This window comes from Rana temporaria, chromosome 4 (assembly GCF_905171775.1).
Source record: "Rana temporaria chromosome 4, aRanTem1.1, whole genome shotgun sequence".
In the NCBI taxonomy this organism is placed as follows: Eukaryota; Metazoa; Chordata; class Amphibia; order Anura; family Ranidae; genus Rana; species Rana temporaria.
Window position 1 is genome coordinate 175,226,792 of NC_053492.1, and position 21,208 is coordinate 175,247,999.

A 21,208-nucleotide genomic window follows, 5' to 3' on the forward strand; every position below is an offset into this window, starting at 1 on the left:
AGCCAAAACCAAAAGTGACAAAATTATTGTCGCTTTCGGTTTTATAAACCATAGAGATGATTGCAGAACTTTCATTCCTCCTTCATCTCTATTTTATTTTAGGGGGAGAGGCAGATTTTATGGTTAAAAAATGATTTCTGTTGTTTAGGATTAGCAATTGAAAAATCTTGTTGTGGATGTTATTAATGTCAACACATCATAACCCAACATTAAAGTGTATGCAGAGAACAGAATGGACCCTGCTTATTTATTTTTTTAACTTGGAAACAAAATGAATTGTTAGGTTTTGGCTGTAATAAGTGTCAAAATACTGTAAGCCAAAACAAAAAATGTATGCAAACAATAGGATGATTACTGACAAGAAATAGTATTTTTATTTTTTTTACAACTGGAAAACAGCTCCTGAGATATTTGTGCCAAATTAACATTGCTGTTTCTATAAAATTGGAGCAGTATAAGCTTGTAATGTTGGCAGGCCTACAGTGGTAGCAGAGGATGATCACAGTGTCAGTCCAGCAATGGTATACAGTGGTTACATAGTTAGTCAGGGTAAATATTAGGGCTGTTACTGATTACAATTTTCGTGTTCGATTAATCTTTTTTTTTTAACCGATTAATCGACTCATTTCAATTAATTATAACACACATACATTTTTCTGATCACCACCATATATAGTCCCCACTGTAATATCCACAGACATCTCCCCCACTGTAATATCCACAGACATCTCCCCCACTGTAATATCCACAGACATCTCCCCCACTGTAATATCCACAGACATATCCCCACTGTAATCCACAGACATCTCCCCACTCTAATATGGTCCACATCTCACCCAATGTATAGGAAGATTAGTGTTTGCTTTGTCTTACCAGAGAAGCCGGCCGAACACGAGCAGTTGAGGCTGGGTTATGATGTCAGCGCGCTGCTCTAGGCTCACCTAGGCCACCGCCAGGTGGACCAAGATGGCCGCCACTCCGGGAGCTAGGCCGAAGCCTCGGTCTTTGCTATTGCCAAGGCAGCAGCGGAGCTCTGTGGATCACTTGGTGTGCTGCTCCGCATATGGTGACCCGTTCGGATCATGGATCATTTACGATCCGTTGCACCACTAGTACAGATCAAAAGAATTTTGATTTATCATAAAAAATTAAAGATTAATCGAGGAATTAATCTTTAATTTGTCATTGGTTACCGATGAAGCTGACTGATGGTCCTTTGCGCCTACACACCATCGGTTAATGAACTGATTGTGTCAGAATGCGGTGACGTAAATCACAACGACGTGCTAAAAAAAACGAAGTTCAATGCTTCCAAGCATGCGTCGACTTGATTCTGAGCATGTGCAGGTTTTTAACCGATGCTTTTGCATACTAACGATCGGTTTTGACCTATCGGTTAGGCGTCCATCGGTTCAATTTTAAAGCAAGTTCCTATTTTTTTGACCGAAGGTTAACAAACCGATGGGGCCCACACATCGGTGTGGACCGATGAAAACGGTCCATCAGACCATTCTCATCGGATGGACCGATCATGTGTACGCGGCCTAAAGAAGCTTTTCATATGTGGAGTTTAAATATATTATCCTCCAGCCATAAAGAGTGCTCCGTTGTTCTCTGTAATGATCTTACAGTGCAAAACTCAACACTTAAGTTCACATTTTTTTCAGTTCAGCTAAACTTTCCTCATAGCTGAGCTCCTCCATGCCTTTTATCAGTTTGGTTGCCCTTTTCTTTACTTTCTCCAGTTTTCTAATATCCTTTTTTTAACAGGTGCTCAAAACTGAACTGCACATGAGCTGTGCAGTTCCAGATGAGGTCTTATTGGTGATTTGTACAGGGGCACAATGATATCTCTCTCTCTGGAGTCTATTTTTATTTTATTTTACAGCTGCTGTGGGATGGATCTGTGACAAATGCAGTCACAGATCCATCCCTCCCTCCCTGTGCAATACTCTGCAATAAATAACACCCATACTCTGCAATACCCCCCACACTCTGCAATACCCCCCACATTCTGCAATACCCCCCACACTCTGCAATACCCCCCACACTCTGCAATACCCCCCACACTCTGCAATACCCCCCACACTCTGCAATACCACCAATACTCTGCAATACCCCCCATACTCTGCAATACCACCCACACTCTGCAATACCCCCAATACTCTGCAATACCCCCCATACTCTGCAATACCCCCCATACTCTGCAATACCCCCCACACTCTGCAATACCCCCCATACTCTGCAATACCCCCCATACTCTGCAATACCCCCCATACTCCGCAATACCTGCTAATATGACAGAAACAAGAATTTTATTTTTTATTTTTACAGAATTTTCAGTGTTTTTTCTTTTATAGCGCAAAAAATAAAAACCGCAGAGATGATCAAATACCACCAAAAGAAAGCTCTATTTGTGGGAAAAAAAGGACAAAAATTTCAGATGGGCACAATGTTGTATGACTGAGTTATTGTCATTCAAATTGTGAGAGAACCGAAAGCTGAAAATTGGTCCGGTGAGGAAGGGGGTTTAAGTGCCCAGTGGTCAAGAGGTTAAGCATTAAATCGCATATGCTACAAAGTTGTCCACTTACATAGTAGAGGTCAGCTTGCAAATTAAAGACATCCTGCAAGGCCTGTTAATTCCACTGTCTTTTAACCAGTTTTCTATCCATTTACAAACTGATTTTGCTAAGCATATAGGCTTTATCTTACACATTAGCCATTTGTGGGGAACTTTGTTAATTGTTTTTGCAAAATCCAAGTATACTATAGCCACAGTCACTCATTTGTTTAAGTTTTTGCTTATTTCCTCATAAAAAGAAATCATATTTGTTTAACATCTTCAGACTGTTGCGAATCCATGCGGAATGTTGTTTAAAATATTGGTTTCAAGCGAAAAACTCTCCTATATGATCTTTTATTAAACTCTTAAAGTATCTTCCTGACTATAGAAGTTAGACTAACCGGTCTATAGTTTCTTAATAGACTTTGATCCTTTTTAAATATAGGCACCATATTGGCCTTGCACTTATCCAGTAGTACTATGCCAGTCATCTATGAGTCTCTAAACGTAATGCCGCGTACACACCATCACTTTATGTGATGAAAAAAAACTACGTTTTAAATCATGAAATAAAACAAGGTTTTTGAAACTTCATTTTCAAAAACGATGTTGCCTACACACCATCGTTTTTTCAAAATGCTCTAGCAAAGCGCGGTTACGTTCAGCACTCTTTTCCATTGAAGCTAGCTTCATAACTTGCTACTGAGCATGCGCGGGTTTAAAAACGTCGTTTTAAACGTCGTTTTGCCCACACACTATCATTTTAATTGACACAAAAAACAACGTTTTGAAAAAGGACACAAAAAATTAAAGCATGCTTCAATTTTTTTTTGTCGTTTTTCACAAGACATAAAACGACGTTTTCCCCCACACACGGTCATTTTAATTTTGAAATTTTTAAATGACAGAGCTGAACTCTTTGTGTAAGCAATCTGGTACAGGTGCTTTATTCACTTTTTGTGTATATGATTCTTGATCATATCAGATTTGAGCCATTGACACTTATGCCGCGTACACATGATCGGAATTTCGACCGTGTGTAGGCTCCTTGGATAGAAGAAAATCCTGGACTGCCGCACTCATTAGAACGATGTCTTTATTGTAAAAATGAAATCCAAAAAACAACCAAAGCGATGCAGCCAAAATGAAGTGAACAACAGGAAAAAGGTGGCTGACATGTTTCACATCATGTGATGCTTACTCGTAGCTAGTGAACAATGACAAAAACTGTGTTTAAAAAGAGGAGGGGAAAAAGGTGAATGGGGTGTTTCACCAATTAGTGTGTAGGCTCCATCTGACTTTTTCTGTCAGAATTTCCGACAGCAAAAATTGGAGAGCTGGTTCTCAATTTTTCTGACAAGAAAAGTTCTTGTCAGAAATTCCGATCGTCTGTATGCAATTCCGACGCGCAAAAAAACACCCATGCCTGGAATAAATTTGACGCATGCTCGGAATCATTGAACATTTTTTCTATGCTCGTTGTAGTGTTGTACGTCACTGTGTTCTTAACGGTCAGAATTTTGTGTGACCGTGTGTGTGCAACACAAATTTGAGCCAACATTCCGTCGGAAAAAAATCCACGGTTTTCTTGTCGGAATTTCCGATTGTGTGTACGCAGCATTAGACACTATGTCAACACTATCAGCATTAAGGACTTGTGCTTTAAAACTTTGCTCTATATACACAGAGATTAGGAAAGCATTTAATACATTTGCATTCTCTTTGCCCTAGTCATTTTTCTAGTCACTCATTTTAATAATGCTTAAAGTGAAACAATAAAAATTTGCTTTAAATATAGTACCTTAGTCTGCCTGTAAAGTGGCGCATTTGTACAGTGTATAGAACCTGCTGCAGCAAAACTGACATAGGTAAATGAAAATGAATTACATTTAGTTTTATTTTCCTGGCTGCAAGCCATTGCCGGCAATAGAAAAACATGGTGTGGGGTCTGGTATGGATTTTAAGGGAAGCTTCATGCCAAAATGTAAAAAAAATAACTGCGTGGCTTCCCCCCCCCAAAATCCATACCAGACCCTTACTCGAGCATGCAGACTGGCAGGCCAGGAAAAGGGGGGGTGAGTGAGTGCCCCCTCCTGAACCATACTAGGCTACATGCCCTCAACATGGGGGTGTGCTTTCTGGGTGGGGGGCTCTAATGGGACAAGGGGCTCCTATGGAGACAAGGGCCTCTTCCCATTAACCCTGAGCTGTGGTAGTCTGTGGGATAGGGGGCTTATCGGCATCTGGAAAACCCCTTTAACAAGGGGTCCCCAGATCCTGGCCACCCCTACGTGAATGAGTATGGGGTACCTTGTACCCCCACACATTAATCACAAAAAAACGGTGTAGTGTAAAAAAAAAAGAAGCAGGAGCTTTATTAAAAAAAAAAAAAAATGTCCCCCAATGTAGATCTGTGGTCAATCATGATGCTCACCGCACCACCGGACCCCAAAAAAGAAAAACGCTCTACCCGCGAGGAAGGCTTACTACCAACCTACGCTGCTGTTTGACAGTTCTTAAATAGTTAAGGGGTGGAGCCACCTGGTGATGTCACCGGTCAGTGACATCACAAGGGTGCCTTTAAAGAGGAGGCTGAGAAACTTATGCCGCGTACACACGACCATTTTTAATGGTCTAGAGAAAATTACATTTTGTCAACCCGATTATTGTTAAGCCTGCCTTGCCTTGTGAAAAAAAAATGCTCAAGCAAAGCACAGTGACGTACAACACGTACGACGGCACTATAAAGGGGAAGTACCATTCGGATGGCGCCACCCTTGTAGCTGCTTTTGCTGATTTTGTGTTAGTAAAAGTTTGGTGAAAGACGATTTGTGCTTTTCAGTCTGTTACAGCGTGATGAATGTGCTATCTCCATTACGAACGAGCTCTCCCGTCTCATAAATTGCTTTTGAGCATGCACGTTTTTTTCACGTCGTTAAAGCCTACATATGACCATTTTTTACAACGTTAAAAATCACAACGTGAAAAACGACGTGAAAATTTTGAGCATGTTCTAAATTTTTAATGCCCATTTTTAACGTCATGAAAAATGCTCTGGAGCCCACACACGGTAGTTTTTAATGACATACATTTTATTTTTTATTTTTCACATTGTGAAAAATGGTCGTGTGTACGTGGCATTAGGTGTAGGTTTCTGACTAGAGGCTCAATGGGCAGGAGCTAGTCCTAGGGATCTCCTACTGTTCCAAGGAGAACCAGAATAGACTTCACATAACTTAGATCCATTACCACCTATACTAACCAATCATAAGACATTTGGAAAATTATGAAAAAACATTGACATGGTCTGACCGATGAGTGAATTATTATTATTATTATTATTATTATTATAATTATTATTATTATTATTATTATTATTCAAGTCCAGTGTAGAAAAATTATGATATAACAAAAAAGTCTGTAATCAATTGATAATGTGATCCAATAAAGTCAGGTAAAAATCCAAAAGACATCTGCTCAATCACCAACACCGACAATCCACCACCTAGTGCAATGGCCGTTCTCCTTATAATAGATGCTTATGTGCTCTTATAGAACCATCCAATTATGAAGATGTAAGTGGAGCTCAAATTGCATATATAATGGGAATAAAGATCTCCATAGTGAAGTAGGTATACACAGCTTTATTTAAATAATGTAGTAGCTTACATCTAAAAACCCTGAGATGTGTGCAAATCACCGTGACCAAGGGGTCACACAGCGGTGCAGCGTGAAGCAATTCCGAACTTCCAGTCTCAGCTGGAGACCAGAAGTGATGTCACCTGGCTTCCCTCAATGCATTGCGTGACTTTATCAAGGGCTGAAGGCTGGGTGACTATCACCGGGTAATATAAGCAGGCGGTAACATGAGTTTGACTCTAACATTGGCTGTTCGCCCCTTCGGCGAACAGCGAACAATTTGGGGTGTTCACGGTAAAAATTCGAAAAGCCGTGGAACACCCTTTAAAAGTCTATGGGAGAAATCAAAAGTGATAATTTTAAAGGTTAATATGCAAGTTATTGTCAGAAAAAGTGTTTGGGGACCTGGGTCCTGCCCCAAAAGACAATGTATCATTGCAAAAACAAGTTTTAAAAACTGAAGTTTTTTTGGGAGCAGTGATTTTAATAATGCTTAAAGTGAAACAATAAAAGTGAATATTCCTTTAAATTTTTTACCTGGGGGTGTCTATAGTATGCCTGTAAAATAGTGCATGTTTTCCGTTCTCAGAAAAGTCCCTGCACAAAATGACATTTCTAAAGGAAAGAAGTAATTTAAAACTACTTATGGCTATAATGAATTGTTGGGTCTCAGCAATACAGATAAAAGTAATTGAAAAAAAAAACAGCATGGGTTCCCCCTTAGTCCATTACCAGGCCCTTTGGGTATGGTATGAATATTAAGGGGAACCCTGAACTAAAATAAAAAAAAAATGCATAGGGTTCCCCCCAAATTCCATATCAGGCCCTTCAGGTCTGGTATGGATATTAAGGGGAACTCTGCACCATTTTTTTTTAAAAAAATGGTGTGGGGTTCCCCCCAAAAATCCATACCAGACCCTTATCCAAGCACGCAACCTGGCAGGCCGCAGGAAAAGTGGGGGGACGAGAGAGCTCCCCCTCCTGAACCGTACCAGGCCACATGCCCTCAACATTGGAAAGATGTCCCCATGTTGATAGGGACAAGGGCCTCATCCCTACAAACCTTATCCCGTGGTTGTGGGGCTCTGCGGGCGGGGGCTTAACGGAATCTGGAAGCCCCCTTTAACAAAGGGGAACTCCAGATCCTGCCCCACCAAGTTGAGGACATGTTGCCTAGTACGGTTCAGGAGGGGGGCGTTCTCATCCCCCCTCTTTTCCTGTGGCCTGCCAGGTTGTGTGCTAGGATAAGGGTCTGGTATGGATTTCTGGGGGGAACCGCACGCCATTTTGTTTTTTTGGTGCAGGGTTCCCCTTAAAATTCTTAACGGACCTGAAGGGTCTGGTATGAATTCTTGGGGGGAACTCCACGTCATTTTAAAAAAAAGGGTTAGGTTCCCCTTAATATCAATACCAGACCTGAAGGGCCTCATATGGAATTTGGGGGGGCCCCACACATTTTTTTTTTATTTGTGGTTCCTTTTAATATTCATACCAGACCCAAAGGGCCTGGTAATGGACTAAGGGGGAACCCATGCTGTTTTTTTCAATTACTTTTATTTGTATTGCTGGGACCTGACAATTCATTATAGCCGCAAGGAGTTTTTACTTGTCAGAGTGTGGGTTTACTGGCCTAAAAAAATTCCAAGCAAGAGGGAGTAAGATAAGGATAGATGTTTGATCTTGGTCAAAGCAGAATAATAAGAAAACAGGTAAGTGTAACTTTCAGGAAAAAAAGTACAAACAGCGGTTTCAAAGTCTAGTTTAGTCATGCAATGTAGCACAGTGTTTAAGAAAAGACTGTAGCTAGTGGTTACCAATGGTTACAGCAAGGCTGATGTGAATTGCAGACAGGCAAATTGACTTTTGTGTTGCAGAGGAGGGCCTAGGTAGTTATCTTAAATAGTAGAGCAGAGAAGGCATGATGAGGGGATGATGATGAGAAGTTCCTGTGTTCCACAAGTGACTTCATGCTCCAAGGGTCACTTTTCGTAAAAATAAATCCATTAAAGATTTAGTTGTGAATATTCACTACAAAACTGGTTTCCGTTGTGAAAACTGCAACTTCTGCAACTTTGTTTAAACATGTTCAGAATGTACTTTACCTAATGGCAAACAATGGAAAAGCAGACCATTTGTATGCTACCAAACTGTAGGAATTGTCTATTTTCTAAGATGATCTTGCAATGCCTTCATTCTTCCCTTTTCTCTTTTGTATACATTTATTTTCTAGATTAGCGCTCTGCACACACAAAACTACACATTAAACATAAAACAAGTATATGGCCAGGGACAGCTAAGAGTAAAACTTTAACTAGTCGAATGAAGTATTTATTTCTCAGTGGGCTTATTGGTCTGTTATTACTACCATGATTAATTTGTGTGATGTAGGTCTCACTTGGATACCATCAAAGTTTGAGTTGCGTCCGATTTTATGTAGCAGGGTATCCAGTATTAGAACAAATTGTGTAGGTCATAGAGTACAACCCAGTCTGGTACTGGTATTATTTCTGATAATCTTTATGAGGCACTTTTTAGATTTAACCCTGGTTGTCAGGTCAATTTATTAAGTGGACATCCATGCAAAAAAGTTAGCACCCATAGGTAGGTGTGTAAGGAACTCATCTTTAAAGACCCTAACTATCTGGTTGAATATCTTTTTGTTAGGCCTTGTACAGACGGCCGGATCTATCCGCTGGGATTGATCCGCGGATCAGTTCCAGCAGATAGATCCGGTCGTGTGTACGTCCGAGCGGACATTTCCCGGCGGATAAAAATCCAGCCAACGGATTCCCAGCGGATAAAAATTCCTTAGCATGCTAAGAAATCTATCCGCTGGAATCCAGTCCAGCGGACTGATCCGGTCGTCTGTACAGACTCACCGGATCAGTCCGTCCGCTCCCCTCCCTCGCATGCGTCGTAATGATTCGATGCATGCGTGGAAGTATTTACCTTCCAGCGTTGCGCACGTCGCCGCGTCATCGTCGCGGCAACGGCGCGACACATCACCGCAAATTTATTCCGCGCGGATTTCGATCTGATGGTGTGTACAGCCATCAGATCCAAATCCACCAGAGGATTTATCCGCTGGAAAGGGTCCGGCGGACCGTTTCCAGCGGATATCCTCTTGTGTGTACAGGACCTTATTGGTTCACAGAATTAGGCAGAGTGGAAGATAGAGTTTAGCCTAATATATCAAGGGGGTCACCTTCAGCAATTCATCCTGTCCCTCATGTCCTGGAACAAATCCAATGTGATCTTGGTTGACAATCTCGCCTAGAAAGGGTTTCATCCAGAATTTTGGCCAAGACTTTGATGTCTGTATTGAGTAACAAGATGGGATGGAAGTTTTGACAGTATGAATGGTCTTTGTCTTGTTTTGGCAACACCTAATATGAACCAATTGAGAGAATAGTTCCCCCCAATTAAATATTTGAAACATGATGCCATATATGGGGTGAGGAGATCAGAGTATTTTAAATAATACATTAAGGTTAGCCATCTGGCCCTGGGTTTTCCCTGGATTCCCTGGTTCTAAGTGTAGCTAGTATTCCATGGAGGTAATAGCCTGCCCCAAGTCCTGTTGAGTTTGAGGGTCCAGATTGGAATACTTGACTTCTGCTAAATGCTGTTAAGCAATACAGGGCCTAGGTCTCTCCTGTCCGCTAAGGTTTGAGAAAACAAATCAAGGTTAAAAAACAATTTTGCTAAAGAATTCCTTGCCCTGCATTTTGCTCAGGATAGCTTATTTATCCATGTAGTACAGCAATTTGCAGATTACATCCCGAGGTCTGACCATATCTTCAATATGGGACCCTAAGGCCCTATGGACCCTCCATATTTCTATAGTATGCTTTGGGGCAGGTTTTACTAGTAAATTAAATTGGTAAATTGAATTGGTAGCCAATCTTAGTTGCCACTTTTCACGCATACAACCAAACAAGGTCCTAAAATCATATGCTTTTTAAATAGCTTTGTATTGGTGCCAAGTTCCCTTTAATGGTTTGCTGCATTAATAAAGTGTAAGAACACAGGCTTACAAGTGCACCATTAAAGGTACAGGTTGATGCAATATATGCAGTTTGCCTGTGCTCTGGCACACAATGGCAAATAAAATACAGCAGCCTCAATGGTGAGCAGTTTCTTAGATCTTAAATCTATAAAGTACATTTTGGTAGGCCATAAGTGCATATCTGTATATGTCAAACTGTTTTGCACTACTAACAATAGGGGGGCATCACAGTGGTCCAATATTTTCCAACATTCATCAGAGCATAGAACACATAAAGCCCAAAAGTGTATCTTTTATGAAAATGTTATGTTAAAAGAATTTTGCATTAAATAAGTGCCATGGTCCAAAATGACTTATAAATCCTTTTTCTTTTCTACAGATTCTGTTAACCTTACACTACATATCCAATCCACCCAAGCTTATAAAAACATATCAAATGCAATTGCTTTCCTTAGAGGATCACTACTTCCAGGTAAGTTGGCATACGCCAGAATCTATGCAAGCTGTAATTGTTTTTGTTAATACAAAATTCAAATCTATATAACAGTGTAATGTAATTATATAAGCATATTACAACTTAAACTGTATCTTGGTAATGCATAGAGCAAAAAGAGAAATAAAAATGTAAATGTTTTTACTTAGAATGATTATATACAGTATGTGGTTGTATATATATTGTATGTACACTGCATATATACATTCTTTTTATGTAGACAGCAGGCCAATAAACACTTCTGGTTGTATCCAGGATGCCTGAACTGTTGCTTGCTGTACCTGTTTAAATTATTATTAACAATAAGCCTTAAAGTAATGTGGGACTTTAGAGGTGCTAAAGTTTCAAATTTGTTCACATTATTTTTACCATGCTATGACATAATTCAAAGTTAAAAAAAATATGTTAAAATAAATCTGAAACTGTATCACTGATTTTGTATAAGCTCTCATTGTTTATTCTTTTTTGTACAGCTCTTATGCTACAACAACTCCTGAAGAAGCTGCATATTTGTTGAAACATGTTGAGAAAGTATCATCATTGTAGCATAAAAAACATTTATTTTAACCAGTTTTTGACAAATAAGTTAATGATATGGTTATGTGTTTTTAACCATGATTTCATCAGATTTTTAATAAAAATTGTTAGTAACTTTTTACTTTATATGTGTATGTAATCGTGCTGTTCTAGCGGCTATGAAGTCCTGCATTACTTCAAGGTTTACTGTTTAACCACTTGACCTCTGGAAGATTTACTCCCCTCCATGACCAGGCCATTTTTTGCGATACGGCACTGCGCTACTTTAACTGACAATTGCGCAGTCATGCAATGCTGTACAAAATTAAAGAGGTTGCAAACCTCCCTCTAATGTTTGTACCTATAGGTAAGCCTAGAATAAGGCTTACCTATAGGTACTATAAACATCTTCTAAACATGCTGCCTATGCCGTTTCTTCAGAAGCATGTGCCGTGACCGGCCGCTTCCCTGCGCAGGCACATAGCCTGAGTCCGCGACCCAGAAAGGAAAATGGACGAAGATGGATGCGGCCTGCAGCGGGGGCAATGCATGCTTCGTTTGCAGGTAAGTATCAAATAATGTGCTAGTACTGTATGCGATGCATACTTTACAGGGTATTTGATCACCACTAGATTTTTATGTTTTGTGCTATACTCCAAAAAAAAATTAAAATGTCAAGTTTGAAGAAAAACAATATTTTTTACTTTCTGCTATAAAACATATCCAATAAAAATCCCAATAAGTGTATATTGATTTGTTTGAGCAAACGTTTTAGCATATAAAAACTATGGGATATATACTGGATTTTTTTTCCCTATACTAGCAATGGTGGTGATCAGCGACTTATAGCGGGACTGCTATATTGTAATGGACAGATTGACACTAACTGACACTTTGACACTTTGTGGGAACCAGTGACACCAATACAGTGGTCACTGTACTAATAACACTGGCTGGGAAGTGGTTAAATATTTAGCGCTATCAAAGGGTTTACTATGAGCCTAGCCAGTGTTTTTGTGTACTGTGTTAGGTAGTTTTACTAAGAGAAGTGATGTTTTCCCTGCTTTGCAGGGACACACAATCCATCACTTTCCCCATTTTCAGAATGAAGCTCTACCTTGCTTACATAGACAGAGCTCTGTTCTGTGTCTCTGCCCGACGATCTGTGGGTGGTGGCAGACATCCAGTGCCCGGAACCTGCAAATCAGCTTCTGCTGTGAGTAATCACAGCAGAAGTGGGCCAGCGCACACACCCCTAGGCTGAAGTGTAGAATTACCTATACAGTATGTATGACCCATAAAATATCTGCAGTGGTGTATGGTCATGGACTGGTTTCTGATTTCCCTCAGTACTGCTGTTTAAAGTGATTGAGCCATTAAGATAAAGAAAAAGCACTTGTAAATTTGGGTAAAAAATACCTAGCTTCCAAGAACCTAACTTCCTCTCTCAGAAACCCATGAACTTTCCACCCCAAGACTAGACCATCTCCAGCTATGGGTAAGATTGTTCCAAGAAATGGGGGTGGGAAAGTGAAAAAGTAGAAATAAAAGATACTGTGGAAACTCATTACAATATCTGGCAGGACTATTCTGGGAGGTCAATTCCACAGGAGATGTTCAGAAAAAAATTGTTACTGTTCGCTATAAGAGGTAAGTATCACTGCAAATTGTCCAGTTATGGCTGAGTCAATGCAATTGTGGTTTTCTAAGAAAAAGTTACTATTCGCTATGATTGCATTTAATGCAATACAGGGATTATTTATGCAAAATTTTAATCAAAGGTAAACATGTTGTCATATTACTGGATTCAGGAAACCTGGTAAAATTTATAAAAGCCAAATTAGTGGCTGAGGTGCTGTCCCACCATAAAAAAGTGGGAGTAATTTGGGTACATAGATACACCAGAGAATGTGTGCAGCAATGTCCTTTTATATCTCCCTAGGTGTCAACAATTGGGTGTTATTTGATGCTACTGTGGAAAGTGATTTTACAAAATTCTGGGGAGACTCTGGGATTGTCTGGACCACCTATCAATTGATTCTTCAAAACATTAAGAGATCATAGTAAATCCTTTGATGTTATTAGGACTCTCCTAAGTTTCCCCTGACTATGTTAGCAGGTGATGGAATTGGGCATAGGGAGGAACCTGCATCCTAAGAAAACTCCTAAGAAAACTAGAGGTGGAACTAGTTAACCCAGATAAGAGGGTGTCCCTATAATATTTCATCATTGAAAGAAACCTTCTATAATGGGTGTCACAAAGAGCAGAGGAAATTATTTAGCAACTGGTGGTACCTAAACCTCATCAAAAGTTGGTATTAAGCCCTGTACACAGGACCGGGATTCCCGGCGGTATAAAGTCAGACGGGAAAACCGAAAAACTGTACACATGGCCAGGTTTACCGTCAGGAAAACTGCGGGAGAGCTTTGGCCGGGGATCCCAGCCGTGTGTATGCTTCCTTGCAGTGTTTAAAACCACCGGGAATCCCGATGGGAAAATAGAGAGCAGGTTCTCTATTTTCCCGCTGGGATTCCTGGCAGTTTTCCTGTCGGGAAAACTGTGAGGAAGCATACACACGACCGGTCATGTGTACGAGGCTTCAGAGGTACCCTATGGGCACATTTTATGGGGGCATTCAGGGGCAGAAAAATCTGAGAAATAATAGTACACAAATGCTTTTGACCTGAGGTTTCTAAGGCGGTACAAGGTTACTGTTTTTCCTGTCATGTGTATCAGATATCTGCAGTTTCAATTTTACGTATCACCTTCCCACCACTGAGGTCCTTTGGATAGAGTAACTATGAATGTGGTTGGACCTTTCTTAAAGTGCATTGGGAGGTAGCAATATATTTTAGTTAGAAAGGACTTTGCCATTCATTAGTGGTCCATTATCAACGTACCTTAGTAGGCAAAGGACTTTTTCAGATTTTTAGCTGGATAGTCATTCTTAAGAAGATTCTTACAGACCAGGGAAAGGGGAGGGGTATGGTTACTGGCAAACTAAACAGAAAGCAGTTCAAAATATGTGATAGGGCTAAAGGCACAAATGAAGAATGTCTGTAAAAGTCCAGGTATGCCAAAATGCTTGACCCAGTGGGTGCCACTGCTAGAAAAGCTAAAAGGGAATATGGTTAAAAAGAAAGAAAGAGCAACTCCTTCTAAGTGTTGCATGAAAGCACTATCCCTTTTAAACAACAAAATGGTCAGTCACAAAAATAAGCAGTAAAAACACTCATCTAGTTAGAAACACAGCTGCAGTGTGCTGGTCTGATCTCCTTGATCTCACTGTGCTGGATTCTGAATGCATGCTCCTTTTTTAGGCAATGGGGAAGGACATCTTCAAGGCGGTATTTATGGGCAAAGGGCGAATGGTGGACTGCAATGCCCAGTATGTCATGTGACGTACCACAAAAACCGAATGCAAAGTACAGCTGACTCCAATTGCAAGATAACCTTCCTCCTTATGCAAAGAACTAAAATGAGCGTATTTGGACACTATGAAAAAAAAACACTTAGGAGAACTTGTATGCTAGCAACAGGATAATAATAGTATATACTTTTATACTGGGGTAATTACAGATTGATGTATGATTTCAGGTTTCAAATAAAATAGGGAAGACCATAAGTGGTAGATTTACTAAAACTGGTGCACACAGAATCTGGTGCAGCTGTGCATAGCAACCAATCAGCTTCTAACTTCAGCTTGTTCAGTTAAGCTTGACAATAAAACCTGCAATGATTGGTTACTATGCACAGCTGAAAACAAGGAAAAGCAAGGGTGGGACTTTAAATGAGGCATGAACCCCAGGAGAACAACGGTAACGATAGACATTGGCAAGTAAATGACCCGGTAGCACCAAACAAATAATATGAAAGCATTGCGTAGCAACAATGAACAGTCAGTTATTTAATAGCATGATAATTATACAATAAATACAATAATCGTGTGATAAATTACAACAGTTCATGGTATTGGTAATCAACATAATTGGAATAGGTACATACTGGAAATGATATCAATAGGGGGGGGGGGGCAATTCATTAGAGCGTGTTTCCATGGTATATAGATATAGTATTAATACGTTGGTATAATCCACTGGTGTAAAAGAGAGATAATTGGTATTAGTGAGTGAGTGTCAAATATTAACCAAAGGGGGGCATCTAATAGCTCAAAGTAATATGTAGTTGGTGCATAATGTAGCCATTATACAACCTCCAATTCGTTGGGATATTTCCAAAATCGTTGTAACTATGATTGGCATAGTCAGTTATTATACTCGATGTATAAAAAAAGGGGTTCAAAGTATACTAACAGCCGGTAAAAGGGGGCATGTAATGGCTCTTCCATAGTACTCGTGGCCATGGTAAGAAGATAAATAAAATAATACATACGATATATAAAAGTTGGTAAATGGTACAATGTCAACGAACAAGAAGGGGGGCGTCTATTGGCTCAACGCGTTTCGTGGCTACTGCCACTCTTCAGGAGCAGGGTATGAGGTAGGTGTCTGTAGATATTAAAAACAAAATAATTTAGGGTAAGGGTATGCATAGTAGATCCAATTTACTATAACTGGTGCACACAGAATCTGGTGCAGCTGTGCATAGCAACCAATCAGCTTCTAACTTCAGCTTGTTCAGTTAAGCTTGACAATAAAACCTGCAATGGGATTGGTTACTATGCACAGCTGCACCAGCTGCACCAGATTTTGTGTGCACCAGTTTTAGAAAATCTCCCCCTAAGGGCCAGTTCACATCGGATACAGTTCCGACTTCCGTGCACTATTCCAATGGCTCAAGTTCACACCAGTGCAGTTAGTTGCCAGCCAGTTTCCGTTGCATAAAAAAGTAGTGCTGCTTTTTTTTTCTGCACAGAACTGTGCTTTGCACCCCCCACCCCAAAGCACCTCTTCCCGACAACCTTTGCCCAGTGATTGTCGGGGTGTGCGGGCGGGGGGATTATTGGAATCTGGAAGCCCGGTTTAACAAGAGGGCCAGTAGTAGAGAAATTGAATGGACAGCTGCACTCCAAAAAACCTTGATGGTTGACTTTATTATAAAACAGATAACAAATAGCACTACAAAACACAGCAAAAGATGGGGATAGCAGCCTACGCGTTTCACACTATCAGTTAGTGCTTAATCATGGCCAACTTAACAAGGGGGCCACAAGATTACAGCCTCCCCCTTATGTAAATGAGTATGGGTTACATTGTAGGTAACTCCAACACGGCTCCCAAACAAAATTGGCGTCCTTTTTTTCCCACAAATAGACCTTTCTTTTGGTGGTATTTGATCACCTCTGCGGTTTTTATTTTTTGCGCTATAAACAAAAATAGAGCGACAATTTTGAAAAAAATTCAACATTTTTTACTTTTTGCTATAATTAACATCCCCCAAAAATATATAAAAAATAATTTTTTTTCCTCAGTTTAGGCCGATACGTATTTTTCTACCTATTTTTGGTAAAAAAGAAATCGCAATAAGCGTTTATCGATTGGTTTGCGCAAAATTTATAGCGTTTACAAAATAGGGGATAGTTTTATTGCATTTTTATTAATATTTTTTTTTACTACTAATGGCGATGATCAGAGATTTTTTCATGACTGCGACATTATAGCATACACATCGGACAATTTGGACACATTTTTGGGACCGTTATCATTTTCACAGCAAAAAGTGTTATAAAAATGCATTGTTTACTGTGAAAATGACAATTGCAGTTTAGAAGTTAACCACTAGGGGGCACTTTAGGGGTTAAGTGTGACCTCATATGTGTTTCTAACTGTAGGGGGGCAGGGCTGGACGTGTGACATCATTGATCGTCGTTCCCTATATCAGGGAACAGATGATAAATGACACTGCCACAACAAAGAACAGGGAAAGTGTGTTTACTCTCCCTGTTCTTCAGATCCGGCGACTGATCGCGGGACACCGGCGGCGATCAGGTCCGCGGGTCCCGCGGGCGCGTTCACGGAGCTTTTCGCGACTCCCCGGCTGGGCTTAAGGAATCACGTACGGGTACGTGATTGTGCCCAGCCGTGCCATTCTGCCGACGTATATATTGGCGTGAAGTGGTCCTTAAGTGGTTAAGGACGCAGTCTTATCTGATCATTCTATGGTCCTCCTCATCTTACAAGGACACTCCACTAGGCCACCACTAACACACTGGAAACTTAACAAAACGATACTTAAAGGGGTTGTAAAGGTTTGTTTTTATTTTCTAAATAGGTTACTTTAGGCTAGTGCATTGTTGGTCCACTTACCTTTTCCTTCGATTTCCCTTCTAAATGTATTTTTTCTTTGTTTTCTTTGTCTGAATATCTTACTTCCTGTTCCTCCTCAGAAAGGTGTCCAGTAAGCTGTTCTAAATGACTTTCCACCGGTCGGATGATGGTGGAAAGCTTACTGAGGAGAAACAGGAAGTGTGAAATTCAAAAAAAGAAAAAAAAACATTTAGAAGGAAAATCGAAGGAAAAGGTAAGTGAACCAACAATGCACTAGCTTGAAGGAACCTATTTAGAAAATAAAAGACGAACCTTTACAACCCCTTTAATGACCCCATCAGGGTTCTAGAACTTAAAAAAGCATTAAAGGAATACTTTCTCCTTAACAACGTGGAGGGAATCTCGGCCAAGACCTTATGGGCAGCCCACAAAGCAAGGATCCGAGGAAAGCTGATACAGATAGCAACTCAAATTAAAAGGGAAAGATCCTCGGAAGTAGAGAAGCTGGAGAAGGACTCACCGCTTTATGCAAACTCCACAGAAAAGACCCCTCGAAGGTCTATGTAGCCCAACTTGATGCTTCCCGCATAGCCTTAAACCTGCCACTTATGGTCAAGGCTGAGAAAACTGCCTGTTGGAGTGGAGTGAAATGTTATAAACATAAAGACAAGATGAGCTTAAAGTTAGCCGCTAAACTCTCCCCCAAATTACGCTCCTTCACGCTCCCAAAAATGTGACTAAAGGATGGGTCCACGACCCTAAATACCCAACACATTTTACAAACATTCTAGACATTCTACACCAAATTATACCAGGGAGAAAACATAATAGACAAGTCCAAAATAATTTCCCTTTTCGTTAAATTTCCCATCTCCACTTTAAAAAATTATCACAAGGATATAATGGAAGCCCTATACTACAAGACTTTTTCAGAAACGTCTAGCCAAATTCTTTAATTCTAAGTGGAAGGGGGACCCAGTGAATGGCCATCTCAATATGGCATTCATTTAATTTATCCCTAAGCCAGACAGAGACTCAGAACTAGTTGAGAACTACAGGCCCATATAATTGATTAACAACGATTTGAAAATACTGACCAAAATCTTAGCAAATAGAGTAGGCTCCTTTATCAACCGCTATATACACAAAGACTAAGTAGGGTTCCTCCAAGGAAGACAAGGCCCAGACCAAGTTACGCAGGCTATAGTTTCAATCCCTCAATCCGGGTTGGACGGAGGCCCCCCCCAGGGGGGTCTGCTGCTATCGTTAGACCTTCAGACGTCTTTGATTCACTATCTTGGCCGTACCTCTTTGCAGTTTCAAAGCGATGGGGATTCGGAGAGACCTTCTTGGGGCTATTGGGATTTCTATACACTAACCCGGAGGCTAGGACTGCAGGGCTACTACTCTGACCCCATCAAAATCTCCAGGGGAACTCAGCAAGGATATCCCTTATCCCCCCTGATCTTCACTCTAGCAATCAAATCCTTAGCAACAGCAATTAGATCTAATCCAAACATCAATGGGGTCTATGTCGACAAACCAATCACAAATGTGCACTATTCGCTGATGGCATCCTTCTCTTTGTCACCTCTCCAGTTACCTCTTTACCAAACATCTGTAAACTGCTGAAATCTTTTGAGAGCATCTCGGGACTACAGGTTTACCTGACCAAATCCCAAGCAATAAACATCTCCCTCAAACCTCTATTAGGTGAGCAAATTTAAATGGAGTGACCGATCAATACAATATTTAGGAACAAACCTCATCCCCAAGATCGATCAATTATACCAGGCAAATTTTCCTTCCATGTACCACAAACTGGAAACTGACATCAAAACTTGGTCCCAATATCAATTATCTTGGCTTGGTAGAATTCACTCTATCAAGATGACTCTACTTCCCAGACTCCTCTACCTGTTTAGATCACTCCCTGTTTCGATAAGTAGAGATCACCTCAAATCATTCCAAATTATAAAATCTGTGGAAAAAGGGTATAGACTAGCCCAACGCATTCTCTACAATCCCAAATCGCAAGGGGGACTAGGCCTGCCCAACCTGTTTAGATATTATCAGTCGACAAGGCTCGCCAAGTTATCTATGGTCTACTCTAGATATAAGAAGCCTGACTGGATAGAAAGGCAGGCGGTCCAGACACATACTCTAAACTATCTCCTATGGTTCCCATGAAAATCTAGTTGTCCCCTACTCTCTCCCACTGCCTAAAGTTATGGGATTACACGAGGCACCTTCCAGCACTGACATCTGAAATACGGCCTCTAGCAAACATATTCCACAATTCAAACCAGGCATGGACATCAAATCATTCCAGTGGTGGCTGGACAAGGGAATGTACCGTATTCGTCCTTACTTCTCTATTGCAGGCCCCATATCCCTGAAGCATTGTATAAACAAACTAGACCTAACAAATCTCTCACTTTCTCTCCTCCATTTGGAAAAACAAACCCATTCCCCCAGAGTTCACAAACTATGAGCGTTGGTGTGGCCAAGCAATGGAGCAGAAGGATGATATAGCTATAATTTACACATCACTTTCTGAACCCACCTCCAAATTCCCATACATGGAAGCATGGGGAAAAGACCTACAGGAAACCTGGGACCTGGAGAATTAGCATAAAGCGGAAACGAGGGCCTTCAAAACCATAATGGACATATCCTTAATAGAAGCCAACCTGAAAGTGATTACAAGATGGTATCTTGTACCCTCCAGACTAGCAATCATTTTCCCTTCTGCCTCCCGCGTATTCTTTAGGAAATGTCACTCCCTTGGTTCAATGCTTCACATTTGAGGGGAATGCCTGAAAATCAGGATTTGGGAACAAAATGTTCAACCTTATCTGTAGAGCCTTGGGCCACTTGATCCCGAAGCCCCCCAAGTAGTACTGCTGAACGCCCCCATTCCAAAAATTTCCAAATACACCCAAAAATGTATCCTCTTTATGCTTCTGGGAGTGAAAATCACCATTGCCAAAGCATGGAAACGAGCCACGGTGGCTCTCCTCCTCCTGCCAAGAGAAAGATGTCGTGAAACATGACCCAAGAAAAAATCAGCTCAATACTAAATACAACCAAAACATTTGAAGCAACATGGGAAACCTGGGCTAGTCACGTAGGATCCGCTCTCATTCCTGGCATCAAAACAACATACATGGGTAGATCTCCCTGAAATCTGGCACCTCCTCTTTCTTCTCTCTCTTTCTACTACTTTATTTTCCCCTCTACACCTTTCTGTTTTATTATAAAGTTGAAGATAGCAAAAGTTCAATATCTGATTTTGTTTAGTTTGAGCCTTTACCAATATCACAATCTCAGGCCTTAATGGGCTATCACTGCACTTAATTCTGGAGATTCCCTAAATTGCACTGTTTGTAGTATCCTTATCCTTGTGTTGCTCAGCATAGGATTCTTCTTCAATTCTGGAAACCACTGTAATTTCCGAGTTGCGAGGCCAGACATCAAGACTAAGGGCACTTAATGCTATCACCCACGCCAGTTGCCTCCTGACACAGTATGCACCCATAAGGGGTGTCAGGAGAGACAAACGATCAAGGTGTCTGCGCTTTATATGGCCCCTTCCACACGGGGACGGATCCGCTTGCAGCGGTCCGCCAGCTCAGCAGGAGATCTCTCCGCTGACCTCCACTGAGCCGGCAGATGACAGGTCCCTCTCTGCTCACTGAGCGGGGAGGGGCTTGTCCAGCACAGCTGTCTCCTATGGAGAGATTGGATGAAAACG

General features: G+C 40.8%; 1 protein-coding gene across 1 annotated transcript in view; it reads left to right on the plus strand.

The window, feature by feature from the left end:
• Positions 1–21,208, plus strand: part of NAALADL2 (N-acetylated alpha-linked acidic dipeptidase like 2) — a 1,143,792-nt gene that overhangs the window by 783,189 nt on the left and 339,395 nt on the right. The window contains exon 7 of the mRNA XM_040349390.1: positions 10,594–10,686. Coding sequence (XP_040205324.1) covers positions 10,594–10,686 — 93 coding nt within the window. The remainder of the gene's footprint in view (positions 1–10,593; positions 10,687–21,208) is intronic.